At 41.5% G+C, this 25,900-nt stretch overlaps 1 protein-coding gene across 1 annotated transcript in view; it reads left to right on the forward strand.

Annotated features, from left to right (window-relative positions):
- SLC1A7 (solute carrier family 1 member 7) overlaps nucleotides 1-25,632 on the forward strand; it is a 46,933-nt gene extending 21,301 nt beyond the window's left edge. Inside the window, exons 4-11 of the mRNA XM_030953343.1 lie at nucleotides 4,394-4,436; nucleotides 5,218-5,437; nucleotides 7,537-7,636; nucleotides 8,924-9,157; nucleotides 15,924-16,118; nucleotides 19,194-19,328; nucleotides 23,239-23,338; nucleotides 25,396-25,632. Coding sequence (XP_030809203.1) covers nucleotides 4,394-4,436; nucleotides 5,218-5,437; nucleotides 7,537-7,636; nucleotides 8,924-9,157; nucleotides 15,924-16,118; nucleotides 19,194-19,328; nucleotides 23,239-23,338; nucleotides 25,396-25,632 — 1,264 coding nt within the window. The remainder of the gene's footprint in view (nucleotides 1-4,393; nucleotides 4,437-5,217; nucleotides 5,438-7,536; nucleotides 7,637-8,923; nucleotides 9,158-15,923; nucleotides 16,119-19,193; nucleotides 19,329-23,238; nucleotides 23,339-25,395) is intronic.
- Nucleotides 25,633-25,900: the final 268 nt, after the last annotated feature.

The raw sequence follows: 25,900 nt of genomic DNA on the forward strand, positions 1-25,900 counted from the left end.
AGGAGCTGTCCCAGTGGCTGCAGGCTCATATTCTCTGGACAGTTCAGTTAACAGAGTCACAGTGACACAGTTTAACTGCGCTGCTCTTTGTGCCACTGCTGTGGTTCTGAGCCAACCACCTCCTAAAGAGACAAGAGGGCAGTGCAGAAGAATGGCTTCCTAACACAGTTCAACTTCCTAAAGCAGCTGAAATTAGGGGAGCAAAATCAACCAACTCTATTAATTCATAGTCAGTTGCTGGGAGACGATGGGGAAAGGAAGAAGATCCTCCACTTTTAGCAAGATGCTAATTCATCCTGTCTCTAATGTGACCCTCAGACCAGCTGCTCAGACCAGGTGCTGCCTGCACTTGATACAAGTCTTTAGGATTTCCTCAAAATCCATGACTACCAAAGTGCAGAACGTATGCTACCATAGTTGTCTCATATTACATGTACATACACATTCCTAATTCAATACATCTACATCTGAATCCTCTCATCCCATGCAGAATTTGGGAAGGGCTCCAAAATTTGCTCATAGAACGCAGCAGCCTGTGCAGCACAGCAGGCTGCAGGCAGAGATGTGATTAGTGGGTCACTTGTGCGTATGTGCTGCTGCCACAGCAAATGCAGGCCAGGCCTGCTGTGCCAGCTGGGCTCAGCAGCTCAGCTCTGCAGAAGGTTCACTGAGCTGATATTGAAGTTTCATGCACATTCATCCTTTTAGCCTCAGCTGACTACTCCTGCTCTATCTGGCAGAGTTCCTGAGGCAGAAGATGCTCTGGGAAATGTTATTCCTCTGGACAGGCAGTATTTAGCTGTTAATTTTTAATGTAACCAGAAAGCCTATGTCTTCAGTTTCTGTTTTACAACAATATCTTTGTCTCAGACCAAAATGTATCTATGTTTTAAATCAGACTCAGTCACTGTTATGCAGTAGGTTTAATTCCCTACTCTTACGTGAAATTATTTCTGCTAGGAATGCTGAACTGAGCCCCTGAGGTTAGACAAGGTTGCTTGTGCTAGAGAAATGAATCCCAGATCACTATTATTTTGTGACCTGTGTCTTGTAAGCAATCTGCAAGCAGTACTGCAACTTCAGAAGTATTTTATCTGCTTGGCGTTCTTAACTGAACAAACACAAGAGTATTTAGAGGTGTTGACAGCAACGATGAGCTCAGTTTGAATCACTCCTTCCTAAGAGTTGGCAGTGTCTTTAATTCAGGGTACATCAGTGAAAACACAGTGCCTGAGTAGAGACACAGCCTGACTTTATGACCCTGATCCATGTGGGTACATCTGGATCTCACCCAGAGCTGCACAGAGATCTGCAGGTGCCAATGTGGTGGCAGGCTGGGTGCTGGAGCAGAGCGGGCAGAGAAGGACAGGCTACAACACTCTGCCATTCACTGTGCTGTATGCTGGGGTAAATGCCCGTGTGGGGATTCTGAGCCAGCCTGAAGCTCCCAACCTGCAGCATTCCCCAGGACTCAGGTTTGGTGGGCAGGAACCCACAGGAGGGCCATCCCCAGGACCCTGGGAGGATCCAGCCAGCCTCCCCATCCCAGTTCCACACTCAAATGTCAAATCCTCCATAACACTCTCCCTTCAGTCTCGTTCTGAACCATTCCCAGGAGATCCTTGCTAAACATCCAGCTCATGGCTGGCAATATCAATGTGCAGCAAAACCTGCCCCTCAAGCAAGAAGTGTTTCTGAAGAGGCCTGACAGAACCAAGAAACCTCCCCAATTACCTTCCATCTCTAGGAGGCAGTTCAATTCTTTCTTCTCATTTTTTGTTTTTAGTCCATTAAAGTGCTCATTCACCAACTGCTCTCTTAAATGTTTTTGATTAACAAAACTTAATTTTGGCTAATACTGGATTTTCTCAATCCAAGTAAACCAGCTTAAAATAAAAATAAGCCGAGGCTCTGGCAAACACATTCAGGTCATCCTTTCACTAGATAAATTGTGTAACTTTGGTAAGGCTGGTCTCAAAGACTGGATCACAGTGCATAATTTATTAAAAAATATTGGGAGAATTCCAGTGTCTAGTATTAAGTGGGTAGTTGTAATTCCTGCAGGATAAAGAATGATAAAGAAACAAAATGCTTTAATCCTTTACAAATTTGTCTAACATTTAATCTAGCTACTAACCATATGATATTTCCTTTCTCAAGCAGTCTTAATTGTTCTTAATTCTACTAATTAGGACTATGCGGGAGAAAGTGAAAATGATCAGCAATTAAATTGATGTTTCTGTGCAAAGCCAGAGCTCATACGTGAGGTGCATATTCAGAGCTGTGCTGGAATCTCTGTGTGCATCTCTGCTTTCAGAATATTTCACATTCACACAGCAGGTCTGAGCACAACCACCACACTGAGCACCCCTGTAGCACCTTTCAGCCCAGCGAAACAAAGACAAGTTAATATTAATGAAGCCTTTAACAATGTGGAAGCAGAATTCCCTTATGAGGCACAATAAAGCAGCAACCACCTTTACTCTCCAGTGCTTCCCCCTCCTATAAACACCTTCTCCATCTTCCCAGGCCCAGCTCCATGCAGCTGTTCCCCAGTTGGTTCCCTGTGTCAGTCAAGCCCCAGGGCTCAGGCAGAAGGTTGTGCCTGCACCTGACAGGGACAGGATGCACAGCTGCCTCCTGTCTGTGTCTTGCTTTGGCTGCAAAGCATTTGACATTTGAACCAGACAATCAGCAGCTCCATGGACAGTCTGCAGAGACAATCCAATGCCTTTATGAGACTCATCTGCTCTCAAGCACCGGGCCAATAAGTTTGTCTCATGTTCAGTCTTCTGTTTCAATCATTAGGCAGTACTACTATAACTTAATTAAATTTTTTCTCCCACAGTTCTCCCTAAAAATGATAATAAATTGGCACTTTGTAGCAATTGCTCTCAGTGATTGATGCTACTGATGCAGAATCTACCTCATACTTTTAAGTGTGACCACAATATCATGTTATGATCACTTAAAATAGAAAAAAAAAAGTGTTTTCTAAGCCAGTGCTGCCCAGTGACTCCATTAGCAACAAGTATGTGCTGCTGCTGCTGCAGAGAGGAAAGCAGCTCTGGAAAATGTCCCTGGTTCAGCATGCATTCAACTGTCTACACACACAGCAATTCTCTTCAAAACTGAGAATAGGCTTTTCACATATATTTGAGGGTTAACCTGTCTTGGGGTTTAAGCAGGACTTTGAATTAAAAGTCATTTTGTTGGAGAACTCAGGAGTTTCTCCTTGCATAAATACAGGTATATGAAAGAAGATAATTGGGTCATAGACTGTCACTGTCTTCTGCCCCAAGGTTCAGAAGCTTAGGGTTGGAAATAAATTAGTCCTGAAAATGATCCTATTAGAATATCACACAAATCTTGGTTCCCAAATGCTGAATGGAAATGTATGACTTTTTAGCTGTGTTTTCCCAATTATACTATGATTCCTCTTTGAAGCCTGCAGAGGGTGTGCTCTCCATTTCAAATAAGGATTTAATGTCTTTATGTCTTTCTGTCTTTCCAGCTCAAACTGAAATTATAAATTAGCTCCATATATAATTGTGTGAAATGTTACAGAGTGAGATATACAGAAAGTCAGAAAAGCTGACAAAAAGAGTCCCTTTTGGAATTAAAAATCTATTGGTCTCCCTGCAGTCTCAGTGTTGGGTCATTGCCTTCCTCTGTAGCTCAGCTGTGAGCAAAGATGAAGCTGTTGACCTCATTCAGGTTCTTATTCTGAAGCCTCAGAACTCTATCTAAATAAAATTTAGCAGTGTACAGCTCTAATCTCAGCTCTTTTAATCAGGAATGAGATCCTCTTTTTGAAAAGCAAACTGTTCTTGACCAAACCACTGCAAAGTCTACATCACTTGCAATTTTAGTGATGAAAATATATTGGGGTACTGGAGTTTATGAATTAGCACAGGAGTACTTAGAAGTGCCACAGTAGATTACAGCACCCAGGGGTCTCAACTATACATCCCTGACTGTCCTGAACAGCTCATTATCTAAGTAGGGAAGGCAAAACATGGAATAAAAGAATATTCATCCCCCCAATCAGCAGAAAGGGAAGGGGAAGGTAATCATAGCAATGCTGTCACCCCAGTTACAACATGGAGACTGTGGCAGAGTCAGAATCTGCAGCCAGAGCTCCTGGGTCTCCCCCCAGGTGTTTGGAAGCAAGTCCCAAAACCTCAGTTCTGAGGAGCTGTTTCTCTGCTGGGCTGTGCTCAGCCAGGCACAGCTGTATGGCACAGTGGGAGAGACTGGCATCCTCTGCACCTGCCCAGCCCTTGCTCTCCAGGAGGGCAAAGAACTGATTTATCATGGCAGACCCAACACACAGTAAAAAGAAGTTGGTTTCAGTTCCATAGAAATTATTCTTCTATTTGTTCATTTTTAGGAACATGTTTCCAGCCAATCTTGTTGAGGCCACATTCAAGCAGGTAAGTGGCTATATATCTTTTACTGATGAAAAACATGAGCCAGCATTATATGAAACATGTACCTTTGTAAAACACAACCCAGATATAGACATGGCATAGGACTGCAGACACTGTTAGTACCTTCAGCATTTAGGAATTAATGAGTTCCATTCCATTAGCCTCAGCAGCCATGGTATCTGAAGGCAGAACAGGGATAAAGTGCTCTCTAGTGTGACTAGAGAATAGATATGCACTCCATGTCAGCTCCACGTCCCCCAGAGGAGAGCTGGAATTTATTTAAGAGCACCCTGCAACACCACACAAAGGAAGAACAGAATACCAAGTTCAATTAAAGAAACAAAATAATGTATTGGGGAAGAATCTAATTACTCAGGTTGGAATTTGGCAAGAAAAGCTTGTCTAAAATTTCTGAGGGAGCAAGAGGCATGGCTGTATTTATTTCACCTGGGGGAACATTTCATGGGAGCCTCACAAAAAGAAGGGCACTCAGAACCTCTAGGAAGTCATTCCTAATTATGTCTTACAGGAAAGCTGCTCTGTCAGGAGGCAAAGTGTTTGCTGCACCAGAGTCTGATTGTAGGAAACTCAGGTTTTGTTATGCTTTTCCAAAAATTCAACTGTTTTTACAGATTTTATCAGAGAAGGACAGCAGTGTTCATTCTCCTTTTCATGCCAGTGCCTTCAACATGCAGCATTGTTGAAACAGAGCACTTAGGAGGTCTTATTAAACTATTAATTCCTGTTGGGATATTGTAGTAAAAGCCACTTTGTTTTCTTTCAGTATCGCACCAGGAGCATTCCCATCATTAAATCGAACAAAGCGTCGGCCGAGAGCAGCACTCGCCGCATCATCATCTATGGAGTGCAGGACGAGAACGGCTCCAACGTCCAGAACTTTGCCTTGGACATCACCCCCCCTCCTGAAGTGATTTACAAATCAGAGCCAGGAGCCAGTGATGGCATGAATGTACTGGGGATTGTGATATTCTCTGCCACCATGGGTAGGTTTCAGACATGTTTGGTTTGTAATAATCCAAGTGTCCATTCAAGAGAAAAGGATTGGGATTGGGTTGCTTGGTTTCTTGACTCAGCTTTTTTAACTGGTTCTATCAAAACTTTTTGGGGGAAAAGGCAAAATTTTTACAGAGCTGTACCCCCACCCTTTCAAAGACAAATTTTCAAAAACCTTGGTGACTTTTGTTCCATGGAGTTTGGGTTTTCTGTGCATTTACTTACAATCTTGTATTTTTTTCTCAACTATTTTGAGCTTTTATTTATGACCCATCTTTTGCTGACTGTAAGACAACATTGTACAGTGTGCTCAGAGGAGGTAGGAACTACCACCAAATCAGACCCATGGCCCCTCTACCAGTATGCCAACCCATATTGTTTCATGAGTTTTAAATTTGTGGATATTCCTTTTTTGATTGAAACTTTTTGATTTTATTTTTGGTATCCTGCAATGAAGATAGTTCTATACCACCTACTAGCTTAGCTTGTAAGAGTAAGAGCTTCTGTCTGGTTTATTTATTTAGTTTGACATGCTGGAGGAACTCACTGGTGCCATATGTGTTATATTATGTTTGTGGATTTGAAAGAAGTTTAAACAAACATTTCCTAGTTAACCATAAAGTTCTGATGACTTTTATAAGAAAATGCTGATCAAATTTTCCTTATGTAAATTTATTCTTGGAAGTTAACCTGGTCAGCAAAGGTAGTTCCATAAAACATCTTTGACTGTATTTATTATATTATGGTTCACAGCAGCACAAGGGGTCAAGATTCAAAGCTAGAATTAGTGGGTTTGTCTCTGTTTTTTTAGCTTCTCCAGTGGGTGGTATTCCCTGTACAACCCTGCTGGAAACTGGCTGTCTCCCAGTTTGTAGTATTTTATAGTCCATTTCCAAAGCACAACATCACCTCAAACACTATTCCAGTCAAAACCTACTGGGTATGAATGAATTAATTACATCTACTTATTAGGACCAAGGGCAACTTTCTGCTTCTGAGAACAGAAGATCATTCATTGTCTGCCCAGAACTGAATGTACGACTTTCACCGAGCCCCTCAGTCTTGCTGGCCCGGGGCTCAGCAGGCGGGAGCTGAGACCTGGCTTCTTCCTGCCTGATGGACACGAAACAGCACCAGGATTGTCACCCACAGCATGGCTTAGATGATCTAATGGGCTTACAAACTCCCATCTTGAGAGCACTGCTCTTGTGAAATCCCTGGATAAGGCAGCTGAAAGCCTCCCTGCTCTGCCTCAGCAGGGGATGGTCCTGGAAGCAGTGCTGCCTGAGACTCGCTCAGAGCTGTACGCTCCAGGGGACAGAGCTGGGCTCCTGCTCAAAGCAAGGACACTGCACATGCAGAGCAAGTGGCAGCACACACCCCACTGCCAGCCCCTGCCTCCCCAGACAGCTCCCCTCAAAGGCAAACTCCCTTGGTGCAGCCACTTTTTGAAGTGTTTCCTTGAGCAATTGACTCGATCCCTTATAATCCTTTCAGGGAGGATAATTAACTATAGGAAAATGTTGTCTATTTATATGCATTAATGGAAATAACACTGTCTGGAGAATATATGGTTAGATGACACATCCCAGAGCTGTGTTCAGTTGCTTTCCGAGCAATGGGGGCACATACATGGGTTTTATTTGCTTTCTGCTTTACTGGTTAGTCTTCACAGCAATTTGGCCTTTCTCTCCATGAATCTACATTTCCTTACCTCCCCCAAAACTGCAAATCTTGACTGACTATAAAGGTTAATTATTATCATGTAGACCGAAAACTACTAAAAATATGACAGACTGTATTACTAACTCCCCATGACCAGAGCAAGCATCAAAACCTGGCTTTGCCTCCCAAGTCCTCGTTGGTGCTGCCTGGCTATAGGCAGAGACAGATTCCTTCACTAGAAAATATTTCTCAGCTTGTGTTCCACAGATCACTCAGGGCAGGTAAATCCTACACAGGGCTCTGTGACTGATGGTTCAGGACACAACCTTGCTACCAGAGGGCTTAGAGCTTCAGCAGGGAGGGAAAGCACTGGGGCTGTGTGTGAAGACACCAGAGAAACTGAACCCAAATGCTCTGACTGCAGGTATAATGTTGGGAAGAATGGGGAACAGCGGCGTCCCTTTGGTCAGCTTTTGCCAGTGTTTGAATGAATCTGTCATGAAGATAGTGGCAGTTGCTGTTTGGTAAGTAACTGTTTTGCTAAGAAAATCAGTATTTTTTAAAAAGAGTTAAGAACATTTCAATAGAAGAAAATGCAGAGAAATCTCACACATTTATTTCCAGGGAAATAAATGAGGATGAATAACCCTTAGTTTTGCAGGGCCTCAGCATTTGAGGATGCACATACATCTGTCCCTGGTCTGTACCATCCTTTTGACAGGGCACCCTCTATGTTACTCCCAAATAACAGAACATGGTATAGCTGGGTGGGGTGTGCTGTATGCCCCAAGGGCACTGCCAATCCCTGGGCATGCCAAGGGGGATCACAGTCGCCCAGGTCACACAAAGGAGAAGCATGGTGGGATGTTCTAGCTGCTACTTCCATCCCTTCCAGCTCTGCTGCAGACCCAGACAGACCTGCCAACACACCTGCCCCAAAGATCAGAGGAACAGCAGGCAACTGCTAACAACAAGAGCTATCAGTTCAGCACCTTCTCCCCACTTCAGGATGTCCCCCAGTGTGGCTCAGCCTGATGTGGGACAGGGAACCAGCACTCAGCCCACATTCTCTCTTTCCAGCTACGTGGTCCAATCTGACTGACCTGGGTCAGGGAATGATTGCTTGGGTGGATATGTCAAAGGAGGTAGTTTATTTCTGGAAAAATGAGGAAGTAGTGTTGAGTCCCTGGAGATGACACAGCTGCAAGTGGAATATGGCTGGATGCTCCCAGATTTTTTTTTTCAATTTAAAGCTTTTTGGCATCCATGACTTTGTATGCAGCTGCGCACAGAAGCACAACAGTTTTTACAAAGCACCTGTCCAGAGTGGATTCAGAAACTAACAATTCTTCTGCCTATTTATCTGCCCCAAATCCAACCCCCAGGCAGTCCAAGAGCATGTCTAATGCATGTTGGTGTTTCTCCTCTGTCTTCCAAAGGCAACATAAACGTTCACTTAAGAGCTTCCAACAAAAATCCATGAACAGCTACACGAACACAAACACATGAGAGGAGCTCAGGATTCATTCCCCCTCTTCCCAGTAATTTACCTGCCTGAAGCCAAAAAGTCAGAGCTGCCTTTGGAACCAAAACATTTTAAAGTCATTCCTTGCCAGTGCCATAACCTCAGCTGTGCTGAGGGGGACCCCACAGACAAGCCTAGTGCCCAGCCTAGTGCTCTGGGCATCCTGCTCTGGTTGAAGATACAAACCCAGACAGGGCAGGTACTGCACTGCCCCTGGAAGGAGCTGCAGCTCTTACTGTGTGATGGAAGGGAGCTGTCTCCTGATAATGTCTTTCTTTTTGCTCAGGTATTTTCCATTTGGAATTGTGTTCCTAATAGCTGGCAAAATCTTAGAAATGGACGACCCCTCAGCCATTGGGAAGAAGCTGGGTTTCTATGCCATTACGGTGGTGTGCGGCCTGGTGGTGCATGGGCTCTTCATCCTGCCAATGATGTACTTCTTCATCACCAAGAAGAATCCCATTGTCTTCATCAGAGGGATCCTTCAAGCCTTGCTCATTGCTCTGGCCACATCCTCCAGGTATTATAGAGTTTCTAGACAGATCCAATAAAATACCTGCTAGATCCTTACTACAGCTGCCTCTTGAGAAGAGCACACTGTTGCTGTAGTGGAGCAGATATATCTGTATCTGAACAATGGTCTCTGTCCAATTCACTGGTATAAATTTAAAAAATGTGTGTCCCAACATTTGGAAGTTATGTGGGAGCCACTGGACAATATTTGTAACATTGTCTTCCTTTGGTTTAAAAAATATTGGATAAAACCATTTTTTTTTTCATAGAGGAATAGAAAGGAAATAAGTTCTTTTTCCATATTAAAAATATTGTGCTTCTACAAAGTTAATGTGTATGTGGGACATGCAGTTTGTTCAGACTTAATTTTTGGTATTAGTGGGGAACCTTCTATTTCAGTCATGTGGAAACATTTTATCCTTTCCACTCATGTTAGTCTTTGTCTCTTGGTACATTAACAAAAGCCTGTGGTTGCAAGCTATTGTCCAGCACTGAGAAAGTATTTAACTGTTCTCTTCAAGGAATAATATCTTTTGCACCCTTTTTAGAGAAGATGTACAATGAGTTTTAACCATAGCTGAACAAAGGTACAGTGAAAATGGAAACCAGCTTGTGAACAGGCTATGAAAATGATTCCAAACGTGGATAAAATGGTGCATGAGATGGACTTGAAAGGGCTGGAATTGCCTTGCATGGAGCAGATACAGAAATGACAATTAAAATAACATTTCTGTGTAGCCAATATGACAACACAGTTTCATGGCATCTGTAGCTGAAGGAATGTAAAAGATTAAAAGAAAGGGGAAGAGGGAATTATTATTTCAGTACAGAAGGTACTGGATTTCCACTGTGACATTTTACAAGGTGTATTTATATATAATAGTTTGCTCCAAAATGACCTATAAAGAGCAGCATGCTGAGAAACACACAATCAAGCAAAATTACATGGTGGGTGGTGCTTAAACTCTAATTACACTTAAATAATTAAGGAAAGCTTTTTTATTAGAATGTTAAAAGTTTTTAGCTTAAGATGTCACCACATCCCCAGATACAAGTAAGATGAGAATTCAAAGATGTTAATGTTGGAAAAGGCTCATCAGGCTCACATTTGATACACTTGACTACTCTCCCTGCTTCTCTAGGAATTCTCTTTCTGAACACTCTACTGCTGACAATTCAGATATTTAATCTGTGCCATTCCTTTAATTCTCCTTTTTTTTTCTAGAAGGAGACAGTTTTTATGAAAAATCTGAGTATTTCTCCTTTTAGAAAACAAACAAACAAGTTTTTTATGAGTACAGATGCTTTTAACAAGGGAGGTTTAATAAAGACTTACAAGATCAGCAGGTATTCCACCATTTCAAAACCATTACTTATCTAGATGTTCCATATTATGCATCAACATTGCATTTTGGTTTTATCACCAATTTAGGAGTCCTTTACTGATCTGGAAACTGATGAGACAGAGGTTTCTGTCTCTGCTGAGCCTCTGTAAGGGAAACCAATTCTTACTTGGGTTTTTTTTCAGTCCCATTTCCTTAGCCCTTAAAAGCTGATATGAGAGTGCCATCTGACAGTGGGGAACACACAAGGAATTCAGCTTTCTCTTAAACCTGTGCTTAGACTCTCCTGGGCTCTGACTCCCAGATAAGACCCGGCCTCTGGGGATATCGAGTGTTTTGAGACAGCCCTCTCCCTTCAGCTGTGCAAGGAATAATTACTTACAGGCCCAGAGAGGGTGTATTGGCTCTGGCACCAGCTGGCAGCTCAGTCTGCACCAGAACCACCAGCAGGACTCGTACCAGATTTAGAACCTTTATTGGCAGAAGCTAAAGTAGCACCAAATTTAAGGTGAGTCCTGAGGGAAGGCTCTGAACATATGGATTTGGGTCTTGGATATTTTTGGATTTAGCTGTTTGTCCCTCCTTAAGAATGTGTATATTTTGCAAATCCAACACAGGCCCAACATGGTTTCCAATGTTTTTCTGCTCAAATCACAGTGTCTTTTCTAGAGATAGCTGAACTTTTCACCTTCATTACACTGAAAGGAATGGATACTGCACATAACTGAGCTGTTGCCAAAAGAACATGCATAAATAGCTGGGGCTGGACAGGAGAGCTGCCTCTCCTGACAGTCAACACATCTGTATTTGGTTAAATAAGACTTGCCACAGGGGCATTATATAACACTTGTCATGTGGGTATTGGATTTTCAGATCATCCTAGAGGAGAACAAAGAGTTGATTTTAAGAATACTGATGTGTTTCTTGGAGATGTTTCTGTGTTGGTTCAGGTCTACATCTGAAGATAGAAAGAAAACCACGAGTCAGTGTGCTGATACTCATTGCAGATACTCTGCACCTGGGGAAAGCTTGTTTTTACAGCTAAAGATCAAACTACAAGAAGCAAAAACAATACCCTTTACAAAGCCCAAGAATGTAACACAGGAGAACCTGAAAGCCACTAAGCAGCCATCTGCTGGCAAGGATTTTACTGCATCTCAACATTATTTCTGCTTGTTTCCCTTCAGTGAAAGGTTCTGCATCCCATTCTCAGTCCCCTTATGCCTCTCCAGAAACCCCAACCACAGCAATATTTTGGTTTGCACCAATACCAGAGGGGAGGCAGGGGCAGAAAAGCAGATCTTTGTCCTTTGGTGCATCCTGTAGGACACAAATGAATGTGCACAGCTCCTCTTTCCTGCACCACTGTGAGGTGCACAGCACGTGCTGCCCCTGCCCACCCTGCTCTGGCTGCACGTGTGGGGATTTCTGACTCTGCTTTCTTCCCCTCACACTGCCCCTCATCTTGTCACCTCTCACCACACTGAAAAAGCAGAATTTGGCTAGCAGGCAAAATTCATCTTGATTTTAGCTTTCCTCTTCCAATGGCAAGAAGGAATTTTGTTTTTCTAGGTCATCTTTCCATATCATTAATGAATTAAAGCAGCATCTTTTCAGTGGTACATCCCATCAAAAGAAGCAATTTTCATCTTCTCTGAAGACAAATTATAAACCATGAGTTTTTCAAGGGTTTTGCTGCTTATGAAACACTAAGATCTTGGCTATTGCACAGTGTAAATTGAAGGCAGATTTAGAAAGGGGAGATGAGATCAGTTTGCTGATTTTTTGGAGCAAATATCAAAATGCATTTGAATGATAAGATAAACAGAGCAGGCTGAACAGCTGTTCTTCCACAGTGACTGGCTGTCTTTGTGGCTCTCACTACTAAGAGCTTGGCCTGGGCCACCATTAGCTTATGCTCAGGGTCTGCAGCTGCAGCATTTTATCCCAAAACTGAGATAAGACTCTGAAAATTTATTTTTAATTGTTAGAGTTAATGCTGGCAGAAGATACTTCTCAGCTGAAAGCTTTGGGTCAGTTTTTAAAAGACTTAACAGATAAGATCAGTGCTTTAGAGTATTTTTTTTTCTCTTAATAAATATTAAATGTCAGGCTTTAATGTTACTGCTCCACTGTTTAACACTAGATAAAAGGAGCTTTCAAGAAAACAAACTTCACTGAGTTAAACTAGAAAGACAAATTATTTGATAATGTCTTTTATAATATTGAAATTACATATTAATATTACTCCAAAACTACAGTAGGACCTTTTTTTCCCTTTGCCTCCTGAGAACTACCAATAGCCAAAGGCTTAAATGAGACATATTTTTCTGGTGTGTGCCAGATGATACAATATGAGTAAAAATGGAACATCATTGGACAACCTCTTCTAGGATGTTCCATACAACTTCTGTCAGCTGTATTCAGGAAAAGTTCATTTCTATGAAACAGGTGCTGAAAGGGTAACTAGGGATGTAAAGCAGCAATCTGCTAAGTGAGAGGCTAAAAAGACTGATTGGGTCAATCCAGGCTGAGAGAGGACAAAGCTGATTTTTAACATCATGTGTTGCAACAGCTGATTGTGCAAGGAGAAATATAGAAAGCACATAAACGCAAATTTAGTGCAAATTGAGAAGACTACCTCTAGATCATAAATTAACTTTCTCATCTGAGCAGAGAGTTCTGGAAAGACTTTCAGCAGGAGTAGGTATCCTACTAACTCTAAGATGCAGTGTCATAAATTTGAGTGAGACGATGTAGTAGTTGCCTGTCTAAGAAAGTACAAGAATCTGGAAATTTGTTTTCTTGCAATATCTTGCATGTTTTCATCATCATTGCATTTACATTCTGATCATTTTCTTTATTACTGTAATATTTAACATCCAACAAATCCAATGTGTTGTTATGTGCCTTAGAAATTTTACTACAGGCAGCATACAATTCAAATGAAAGACTCACCTAACTGTGAGATAGTGAACAAGTTTAAAAGTTGAATTCTTGCAAAAACAGTGTCATAAAATCTGCTTACAACAATGGAAATAGATACAGATTTTGCTGGTTGTGCCACTGGTATTATGAGGTTGTTTTGCACAATATTTTACATATACCAACCAAATTGTAACATGTTAATCAGCTAAAATTTGCACATTTGACAGCTCAGCTCTCTGCCCTCAGAAGAGGCAGACACTCAGGTTTAATATTCTGGTATGTCAGAGTGTGGGCAGGGTGGCAAGGATCTGTAAGATTACCTTTTTTTCTCCTCATTTCCACCCAAAGAAATTAGAGAGGGTTTTGTTACAGAAAAGCCAAATGTCTGAGGGAAGACTGTCTTTAAAAACAAGTAACTCTCCAAAACTGAGTAGCTGCAGAAAAATAAGACAACGAGTCAAGTAATTTTTTCTCATCAAAGCTTCTAGTCAGAACATCTAGAAATGCTACTGAGTCTGCTCCTGGCTGCAGCTACTTCCAGGGCTTCAGTTCTACATTATTTGTGAGCCTCAGCCTCTTCTTTTATGAACATTTTATAGTAAACAAGAGGTGGAGGATTTCAGTCATTTACAAATGACCACGTGAAAAATGACAGGCACACTCAAGAGAGAAATGACATCTCATGAGCAGCTTGGGGATTACGGGGTTATGCTTTACTGTGTTTGTTTTTCAAAGTAAATATTGATTAAATACTAGGACTGCCTGAATTTAAAAGTTTACTATACCCCAATTACAGGAGGTAATCAGATTTCCATTGCTTTCTTGACTTTCCAGCATATTTACATACTTAGAGAAAGACTTTGGTCTGGATTTTCAGGCAGTCACTGCCAGTTTGTGGTACATAATTCAGCAGTTAGACTTCATAAAGTTATAGAAAACAGAGCTATCATACTGAAAACATAACCTTGTCTCTTTTTTTGTGTGTTTCCATAGCAGGAAGTTACTTTTCCTTTCCAAACACGGTTACTTTCCTCAAACAGCTTGCACAAATATGAAATGACAACTCCTACTCATAGAAACATTTTGCTTAGGCATTCCTGCAAACATGGGGTTGTGATTTCAGAGTTTTTGGAATCCTTCTGTGCTCTTATAGGACATTGGCAACAACTGAGAAAGAATTTGCAGATGCAATGTGTTATCTTCAATTCAGAACAGCTAATGGTCATTCTAAGATTTAGGTATTGGAGACATTGTGATGTGAGGGTCACTACACACAGTGACAGAGCAATCTGAACTGTCAAACCAGGGGGAAGACACCTGGATTTCCTGGCTCAGGGCATGTAAATCACAGGACATTGAAGATCACAGTGTCACCATACCGTATTTCCCCTATTACCATCTTTTTTAAGAGGTAACTTTGGAATAATTTTGAAGAAGTTTGCTATATTACGTCTATTTAAATAGTCAGCAGCTCAGATAGTGAGCAGTGTATTAAAGTTGGTATAATACAAGGAAAATATTTTGTGATTTGTGTATTTTTTTCAGTGGTGTTACTTATTTTCCATACAAACTAATGTGCCATAAAAAATACCCCCTCACTCACTTGAATGCAGTCTCATTACTCATGACATCAGTGAATGAGACACCACATGGTAAAATGCAGAATGTTACCAAAAGGCTGATAAAATATACAAATGAATATATTTTAATGTATTAGTATTTAAAAATGTGTGCCTCTTATTAAAAATGAGAAGATATATGACCATACAGTGCTTTGTTAATTGTCTAAATTAATGAAAACAAAAATCAGAAATATTTTTTAGGGTATCAAGCTCAATTTAAAATGAATACCTGTAAAATGTTCTTATATCATTCCATTCTATTCCACACACACCTCATTTACATGTGTACACATTATTATATGACCTGCAGTTATGTGGTTGTTATGTGATCAGACAAGGGGTGGGGCAGATCTGTCCCAGGGAAAAAACGGGATTTTATATCCTTAAGTACAGACATTTTGTCTGCAACTTTTATTTTCAGGCTGCTGTTGATAAGATCTTTGTCTAACCCTTGCAGAAATAAAAAATTGTTTACACATGGGGTAGGCCTGGAAGGAAACATTTTTAGAAACCATGAGTGTAAAACAGGTATCAGAGATTTTAGTAATAAGCTGCAAAGGATGTTGCTCCCTTTCTTTGCAGTTGCATGTACAACACTGCCTCTGTGGGAATTCTGTCCATTTGCTTCTGAAACAGGAAAAGAGAGAAAAATATTGCTAACTTTGGGAAGCAAAATTAGCCCTAACTTCGACATTTGTAGGTGTAACTGTCTTTATCCTCCACCAAGCAAAGGAGTGAGTTACCTGGCAAGTGAGTCCTGGGCAGAGCAAGGAGCGAGAAGCTCAGATGGTTGTGTGAAACTTCCCCTGCCAGAACAAGGTTTGCTACAATTCCCCAGAAACAAAAATAACTCAGTGTGTTCTTCTGTGCTGTTGTGCAGCTCAGCCACTCTGCCTATCACTTTCAAGTGCTTGCTGGAGAACAACCACGTGGACAGGAGGATCGCGCGCTTCGTGCTGCCCGTGGGAGCCACCATCAACATGGACGGGACAGCGCTCTACGAGGCCGTGGCCGCCATCTTCATCGCCCAGGTCAACAACTACGAACTGGACTTTGGGCAGATCATCACCATAAGGTACAAACCCAAATTCCACGTGCTGGGGTTTGCCTGTCTGCATAGAATCATGGAACCAGCTGAGTTGGAAGGGACCCATCAGGGCCATCATTTTATTGAGTCTGAGGCACTACTTTTGTTTGTAGCAAGAACAAAACTCATTTCTGCTGTTATCACAGATGCATCCCTCACTGAAGAGCTGTTTCCAAGTAACACAGAGATCAGGGACTGCTCACAGAGACATTGTAGTGGTCCTGCTCAATAGATGCTTGTGGACACCAGGAAATGTGCTTCTGTTTGAGGATAACCGTCTAATTTTTGCTTTTAGGCAACCCATTGATCACTTCTAGCATTGGAACATTTTATTATTATTGGTGTTTAAAACACTATCTTTAACTTCACAACTGTTTTCAACTTAAAGTCTGATTTGTGTCTTCAAGTGAAAGGAAAAGGTTAAAAAGTTGCAAAACTGGAAGTCTTAGATCAAGTAATAGGGAATAGTGCCTGCTGGGAAACTCTTGCAGGATTAGGGGAAGAGGGAAGGAGGACAGATGCTACCATCAGGGCAGGTTTTCACTAAGATGTTTTTTAATTGTCTTCTCTGCTGCTTGTTAAAGCAGAAAGCTTCATAAACAACCATGCTCTTAGTGGACAGAGAGTGTTATAGCTGTGTACTCCATCCTTGAAAGGTCTGTAATGGATCCAAAAGACTGGAAGATCCAGCTGAACAATTACTGCCAGAATAACTCCAGTGACTGCCAAAGAATTCCTCAGGGACTGAAACCTGCAGGTTTCCAGCAGGGAACAAATGATTATAAAAACATTCCTCATAGTCAGAGCTTTGTGCAATATATTTGAGATCTACTTAACTACCCACCCACTGACCTCACCACTGCCCCATTTACACTGCTGGGCCTTGCCCATCTTGTGCTGGACCTGAAAACCTTTCTGACAAGAAGAGTCCTGAAACCAACCCCAGATGACAGCTGAGGTTTGCTAATGGGCTTCTGGCAAGACCTGGTTGGACTACAAAAAAAAGAAATAAATTGTGCCCATATGAGCTCTTGCTTCAGGCTTGCACTCTCTCTGAAAACTGTTGGAATGAGCCTGTGCTAAAATTTAACTCTTTTGTGATTTGGAATTTTGAGGGTTTTTTTTTTTAGCCTGTGATGCTAAAACATGGCAGAGCATGAGCAGATATTACACACACTTTGAAGTAAAGAACAGTAATTTTAAAAATGAAGAAGGGTGATAATAAATGGAAAGAATGTAAGCTCTAACTTTTTCTTAGCAGAACCTCCTTTTATCTCTTTTACCCCTCACATTAAGTGCTAGTACATAAGGACCAGACAGAAGTAAAACAGTAGACTGAAAATACAAGCAAGTAAAGATTAGGGAAAATCCAAGAAGAGAAGAAAAATAAAAATATGCACAAATGAGGAAGCTAAACAGGAAATCATGGTGGACTCAATACCATCAGTGATGTAATCCAAGTTCAAACAGTATTCCATAGGCCAAACCTACCCGAGATCTTGATACTTTAGGACTTGGAGATTTAAAATTCAAATAATTCTGAATGCCAGGATATTTTTGCCAGAGGGAAAAAAAATATTAGACAAATAATCAGTCTACTTTGCTCATAGTTTAGCAGTTTCTATCAATGCAAACACTGACGTAGCAGAGAAAGAAAGTAAAGATTTCCATCAGCTGATCATCTTACAGAAAGAAACATCTACATTAATGTGAAGATGGAATGGAATAGCAGATGAGCTTGCTTGTAAAATCTTAGTTAAATATTCCTGGTTTTATTCCCAAATAAGTCCTGAGAGTTTGTGGCCTGATGTAAGAGGCAGAAGCAGTCCTGATGAGACAGCCATTTCATAGCACCAACTGGAAAGGCTTTTAATGTTAATTATAGTTATCTCTTACTCAGCTCCTGAACTTCTGTTCCTTCCTATCTATGCTCTATTACAATGTTATCAGGATGCTAAACTTTTGCAAAATTTAATTTTAGGTCTTTCCCCTTCCCTATCACACCCACATGCTAATGTATTTTTTAATTTAAAATAAAGGGCTCTAGGTAGAAATACTGCTGCTGCTGTACTGGTACACTGTACAGCTGTAAGCAAGGGACTGGATATCCCTGTGTTTCAGTTTCCATATGGGTGAATACACTTATCCTCATTTTCCATAGTAGGTTAATGAGACTTAACTGCTTGCCAAAAGCTCTGACATTCTTGACTGATGAATGCAGAGGATTATCAGTGTAAATGCTTTCTGTCATCCTTTTACAACTGTCAACATTTGTTCTCCGTCTCTCTGCTGGATGGCCTAGCTCTTGGAAGTCACTAGTTTGGTGGAAACAAATACATCCAGTCACTTTTGCTCCTGGAAGAAGGAATTAAATCCCTTCCTTAAAAATAACATTATAAAAAAAAAAACCGTTAAACCTGCCAGGTCTACTATTGCCCTGGTCTCCCACTCATTTCTACTTGCCTGGCTGAAAAAATTGTACGAAGGTCAAGTAGAAATACTTTGCAGAAACTGAACATGTACAGTCACATTCAGGCTTGCTTCATATTTAGATCAAGTATGCAGAGCCATGTGCTGTGCAAGGGCTTCACCCCGGCCCAGCCTCTTTACCCTTGGCCTAACCTTTGGGAGGGATTGACAGAAAAGGCCCCAGGCAGGGCCAGCCGAGGGTCTGCCCATGGTGACCCAGAGGTGTCTGCTGGGAGCTCAGCTGCCAAGGACAACAGCCATGAGTGGGGCTGGCAGGCTCCTGGCACACAGCTCTGGGTGCTGTCATCATCCAAGAGAAGCTGGCAGAACTCAGCCCACAGCCTGGCTGGCCCCTCTGCTCCGCACCTTTGATACTGGGAGAGAACAGAACTGCCCCACCAGTGCCAAGGCTGCCAAGGCTGAGGGTGAGAATTTAGCCCCGGGCAGACACTTTGGCCTGTCCTTGCTGTCTCACCCGGATTCTGCCACAAAACACTGGCACTTCCATGCAGTGCCTTCTGTAAGAGCACGGTTTAGAAACATGTGTGGTTTCTTCCAGAAAGTAAAGCTTATTCCCTTCTTTCCTTGTTAAAGTATCACAGCAACAGCTGCCAGCATAGGGGCAGCAGGCATCCCACAAGCTGGCCTGGTGACAATGGTCATTGTTCTCACCTCAGTGGGGCTCCCAACAGACGACATCACGCTGATTATTGCCGTTGACTGGGCTCTGTAAGTAACACAATTTTTATATATATATATATATATATATATATATATACACATTATATATATACACATTATATATATACACATTTTTTAATATATATATTTATATTTATATTCTAAAAAGGCAAAGGAAGTGATTCTGTAATTTGAAATGGTATTATTGTAGCCTTAGATTAAAAACTCTGCTGATGTGGACATTATATTGAAAAAGACAGACAAATGAGGGAGTCTACATGAGTCTTGGAAATAGGTCTTGCATGGAAAGGCTGAAGAAATGGAGTCCATTTAGGCTAAAAGTGAGCTGGAAAGGTCACCACAGCAGCTTTTTACATAGATAAGATTGTCCAGAAGAGGACATTGATCAACCTTCACATTCACAGGGAGGGAGGATAAAGTAGAACAAAGTACCTACCTCAACTCAGATCCCAAAAGAACTTAAGAACTTCTTTTATCTAGGATAGTCAGGCAGTGGAAGTGGCTGCACCTAGCCAGGCTGGATGATGATGTTCAAGACAAGTTTGAAGGCTGAGCCAGACAAATGTGCTTGAGGGGCAACTCTGGATGTTTCCTTGGGCAAGGATAAGGGGCCAACATTCCTAGGAAACATGGTTTGCCTGCACTCTACTTATCAGCCCACTGACATTTCAAGGCCATCATCTCAGAGCAGTGAAGCACTCTGCAAGAGGCCTGAGCCACTGCTAAAGCCAGCAGGTACCACTGCCACCACTGGCACCCCTGCACCCATGACAAGAGCCATGACAGCATGGTGATGGTGAGGGCTGTGTATGGCTACTGCTGCTGCAGCCCCAGCACAGCCAGCCTCAGTGCTGGCACCAGGAATGTCTGCCTTTCACCACTTGTCCTGATGCAATTCTGTGCTCTCTGATTTCAGGGCCAAATAGGCAGCAGCTGCTTGCAGCCCCCAATTCTGCAAGCGCAGCCGCTCTGTAGAGAGGGCACTTTGCTGCATCCACAATCAGGGGGCATTTACAGCACAGCCAGGGGCTGAAACTTAACAGTCAGGATGAAAGGGATTTGTGTCACCCATGAGAAGAGTCACTTTAAAAATTCTTATGGAGTGGTTTATTTGAACGCTCAACTTTCATGTAAATGCTGATGCATCAGTCAATTTTGAATAGTCTAGGAAGATGAATCATAAAATACTGGTCCCTAGGTCATTAGCATGTCAATTAACTGTGTAATTAGCACATGTATACACAAGAAAATATCCAAATTATTTTTATTTAAGCTATATAAAATATATCTCCTTTAACATAGGGAGTTTCATTACATCAGGGTCCTGGGTAAATTGTGTTACACATCCATTCTGTTATATCCTATTTTATTCAACTTTTAGCCACTTTTTTTTTGTATGAAGAATTGTGAGAAAAAATATTTTCCGTCCAGTGTAATAGAATATTATTATTATTATTAGCATTAATAGGAGTCATGAATCTTGTGTTGTATGAATATTTTAAGACTGTATTACAAAAGCCTTTTCCCTCTATATTGCTCAGTTTTTGCCCAGCTCTTGCAACATCAACATTTCATTGTTTTTCCAGTAAGCCTTCCAGTGTACATGGGAATTATTCTTCTTTTTGTCTTACACAACTTTTCAAAACAACAGAGAAAAGACTTTTCAGGCTATAGCTCCAGATGGTATTAAAAATTGAGTAAGGAATAGACCCAATTTTCTGTCTTTTGCAGATGACCTTTCAAACAAAAAGCATATTTCTGTATTTCGGCACTTGGTGGTTTCAAGAGCCTGCAGATGCAAAGTGTCAACATGGTTGACACGATGAATATTTTCAGTATTAGTTTTGGAAGTACTGGAGTATGAAGAATGCTTAAAGAAGGCTGGTTAGATGATCTCACGAGACTGAAATACCCATTACAATGCACTGCAGGTATTACAACTCTCTTAGGTAGCCATAATGTGTATGTGACCTTCATACCTTTAGCTAGTGCTTAGAGACATAAAGAAGAAAACCAAAATGTTTCCTAGCTCATCTATCAAACACAAGGTAAAAGCTTACATCTTTAATAACATCAATTACAGCTCAAATACCAGTCACTCATACGTTTGCACTGAGAGAAATGCCACCAGCAGCAGGCTGGCCTCTTAGTGGAGAAATGCCCATGGTGGGTGTTGTGATTCTCCTCATGCACAGTGCAGCCTGCTCCGTACACTCAGCATGGGGAACACAACTGTGCCAGGCAGTCCGTTTGCTTAAGAGTTTCAGTATAGAGCACTGTTTCCTTGGAAAAATCCTGCTTTGAAAAGATGCTAATTAAAGCTCAAAAGGGAGCTCAAACTCTTGAGCTCTGCTCACACAGCTTCTTCTCTACCACAGCTGACTTGTTGCACAATCCAAAATTCACAACACTGAATATCTTTCCAAGAATTACTATTTGATAATCAAGAAGGAAAGAAGTCAATGTGTCACAGGAACTTTTATCAGTATGTGCTGTAACTGCTTTTTTTCCCTGTTCAACATGTTCTTGTGGAAATTTTCTTCAAGGCAAAACCCAAAATCAGAACAGTAGAAATTAAACAAAAAATAGATTGAGCAAACAAGTGCAGGACTGGGTCTTGGAGCCAACAACTGTGTCTAGGTGTAAGCTGTGGAATATTATTGCTGAAGTTACTCGCAGTTGTATGCACAATTTGATAACTCCATGCACAAATAAGCTTTCATGCAGGAATTTTCATGACAATTAAGCAGGCAAATGCATAAACATTTATATGCACTGAGTACTTGCCTAAAATATCTGGAAAAAAAATTAGCACAGAGTTTCAATTCTTTTCTATATTAAGATACAGGAGAAGAAATATGGGCAGTGTTGATATTGGACTGTCACTGACTTTAATAAGCCAAACATCTGGAGATTTCTGAACCTCCATTTTATAACCTACATTTATAAATTAGGTTACTAATATGACAGAGTTTTCAGATGTATATGTTTTTCTTGGAAAAGACGTGACGTATTTCAGACTTAGAAGCTATATCACCTATCTGAAATCTCATCAATTTTAACTAATAGGTTCCAGGATGATTAAAGTGTAACACTTGTCTTTGATAGCCAGTTACTTTTGTCTATTTACAATCTGTATTTTAATAGATTTATTTTTTAGACAGGGGGTAAAAGGTGTAAACAGGGAAGAAATCCCATAAGTGAATAAATGAAAAACAGTTCAACTATATATACACAAAATACTGTCAAGCATACAAATTTAAATCGGAAAAGGTAACTGAAAATGAAGTCTTTAATAACTACTGCATAGGCTGCATAAGAGCAAAAGTCACCACAGGTTTTACGGCAATCAACATTACTTAAATATGGTCAGTGGCTGCCTGGTTTGTGAGTGCAGTTATGTAGCAATCTTCTGAATTATTTTGATTGTATCCTGCCCATTCTACCAATACAATAATCTTCTTAAGTAGCACTTTAAGTTGCTAAGATTGGTACCATGATCACTAATGTAAGGGACTGGTTGTGCTGGCCGATCTCTGCTTTTATTGAATTCAGACATTTGCAGCACCATTCTCCAAATCAGGCCATGTTGCTGGACCTTAACATATAACCTGGGACAGAAATGCAGGTGTGATGTGCAGTTCCACCTTTTCAGTGCTGAATCAGCTTGCATCTCTAGGGGGACACACCTGCTCCACTTAGCTCAGTTCCACAATCAAGTGTGTGCCAGCACAGCACACCAAGCTCAGAAAAGGCTGGAAAACCCAAATTACCTGTTCAATAACTACAGGATGCCTGATACCAAACTTCTTAACATTTCTAAACATCTTAGCTCATAAACCCAGCAAAACTGGCCTTGAGGCATAATTACTGCTGATGGAGGCACAGGAATTTACCCAAAGAGCCAACACCTCACCATTACTGTTTCATTTTGCAGAGACAGGTTTAGAACAATGATCAATGTTCTGGGGGACGCGCTGGCTGCTGGGATCATGGCCCACATCTGCCGGAAGGAGTTTATCAAGGATGGTGACGAGGTAACCACACTGTGAGCCAGGGTGTGCTGTGCCATGGCAAAGAACCTGTGAGCTCCCACATTTGGTTCCTCCATTTATGTTTCAGAGAGAGGACAGAATTGGGCAATGGGCAGCTTAGCACATGGTGGGGAGGGATCTTTTTCCATGGGGTCATGTGAAAAGCCACTGGAGTTCAGAGCTTGTAAGGCAGCTGTGTCTGGCACAGGCTGGGGAGGGGAGCAGCAGAAGCAGCTGCGCTGTCCTGCAAATGCATGAGATGCTGGGACTGAGTCCCACACCCAGGTCCTGACTGGCCAGTAATTTGTCCTGCTAGAAGTGTGACCAGCAACAGAGCAGGATGACAGATATCCCTGACTACCTGTGTGGAGGGAGAGGTAAAGGTATCCATGAGTGTGTATATGGGTAATCAATGAGCTCACATCAAAAGCAACTACCCTGGGCATTGCGAGCCCCTGAGTCAGCATAATCTAAGCCACTCTTGCAAAAATTTTCTTCCCAGACTAGCACAAGCACATGACTCCATTCTAGACTTCATTCTCAGACATCTTCATGCTTTCTACATTTAATACAAGTCCTTCCTTACAGCTTTGTTTTTTCCTCCTCTGTATCTTATTTCATACAGCACACATACCTCTGTATTCTGCCCCTGCCTCCTCCCATTCCTGTGCATTTCTCCTTCCTCTTTGGCATGCATACTTCAGTCTCTCCTTGTAACAGGAACTCCTCATGTCCTTCCTTCAATCCTTGACAAAGGAGATTCCTAATTCCATGAGCCCACCAGATTTGGAGGTGCTAATCTCCAACCATTTTAGCTCATGGCAGACTCTCATTACCTTTCTTCAACAAAGACAGAATAGTAATGCAGGAACATTTCTTCATCGGGACTGACCTTCACAAGACATGTTTCATTTCTGTGCATCACCTGTAGTATTCTACACAAATAGCAATGTTTTGTTTCTATCATTATTTCTCTCATTCTACAATTTTGAGGTCAATCCCATTCTCATACTTTCCTGCAACATTCATTTAAAATTCCTGCTCTTTCAAGTAGTATGTAGACAGACAGGCAGTGTCCTCTGAGGTAATTAGCACCTGCAGTAATTACTGATGACAGGATTAGGCCTGACTACAGGGGCTACACATGCAGCTACCTACAAACCTCCTAAACACAGCCTATGGGCAAGGTAGGTCATCCATTACAAAGCCAGAAGTGTAGGCTGAGCTCCTGCGTAACACAGGCCTCCTGACATTTCACCGCTGGATTTAGAACTCAGTCAGAACTTAAGAAGAGATGTTGCAGTAATATGAAATCCCTCCTGAGGGATTATTTAGTCATCTGTGATGAGATTTTTCTTTGAATCATGCTCTGTAATGGTATTAAAATATACTGCTAGTCTGCCATACAGTTTGGCTGCATAATTTGTGCAGTTAGTAATATATACCCAAAAGCCATATTTTCTCAGCTGCAAGCCCACCTCCTCTCTTTGCCAGTATTTACGTCTTACTTTCCGCATCAGAATCTGGTTTGATTTAAAGAACACTTCAATATTTAACTTATGAATCAGTTAATAAAATCCCCTTTATTTCTTTCAAAACAGAGCAAACTGAAGAGACAGGTGTTATTTTATTGGGTTAGAAGAAAGGCATAAGGCAACAACAAATGATTTGTTCATCTATTTAATTGCACCCAAGAGCAAGCACTGCCCAGAGCTCAGCACACTGGCCATTGAGAGTCTTTACCTTTTGAAGTGAACCCTGGAATTATGGTCTCTATTTATCCTACTTGGATCATTTTACCAATGGCAAGCAGCTGTTAAGAGTGTAAGTTCAATTAAGAGTTGTGACAGAATTTGCATTTTTACACAGGCTCCTTTGCTTCATGCAGATGGTGCAAAGATGCTTTAGTGTATATGAGAAACAGCTTCTGGAAGTCCATGGGGGTTCTAGATAATCCTGGTGACTGTAAAGCAGCCCACAGGCTTTCCAAATAAAAATTCCCTTCCTGTTGTATACAGCAATCAGTGGCAGTATTCCAGATCTTAATGCTTTTCACATAGGTGCCATTGATCTGTGAAACTAAGCCTATTAACATCCATCAGATTGTGGCTTACCAGAGAAATGGCTGTGTGAAGACCATGAATGAATCTCGTGGACCAGAAACAGTGAAAGGGTTGCAGCATCATATACCCATACAAGTGGAGCAAGAAGAAACTCCAGTGGAGAATCACACTAAGAAATCCAACAGTAAAGACCACTGCACTATTGAAATAAATGAACTAGAAACAAATGTGTGACTGCTACACTCAGAGGCATCTCACACCCCAGGGACCTGATACCCAATCTCTACCTCACAGCTGGAAGAAGGACTCTTTGCCTTGAACAGGAAAGCGTGGATTTATCGCGTGGATTTATCGCCACCCTGCTTGTACTGGAGCTAGGAGACCAGCTGTGAACGTCACGAAAGGCACACAGCTTGCAAGAGACATGGGCTTCTTTAGGTGGAAGATTTTACTACTGAAAAATTAACTAATGGACTGCTACTGTTTTATTCTGCACTCACTG

Source organism: Camarhynchus parvulus, chromosome 8 (genome assembly GCF_901933205.1).
Source record: "Camarhynchus parvulus chromosome 8, STF_HiC, whole genome shotgun sequence".
Taxonomy (NCBI): domain Eukaryota; kingdom Metazoa; phylum Chordata; class Aves; order Passeriformes; family Thraupidae; genus Camarhynchus; species Camarhynchus parvulus.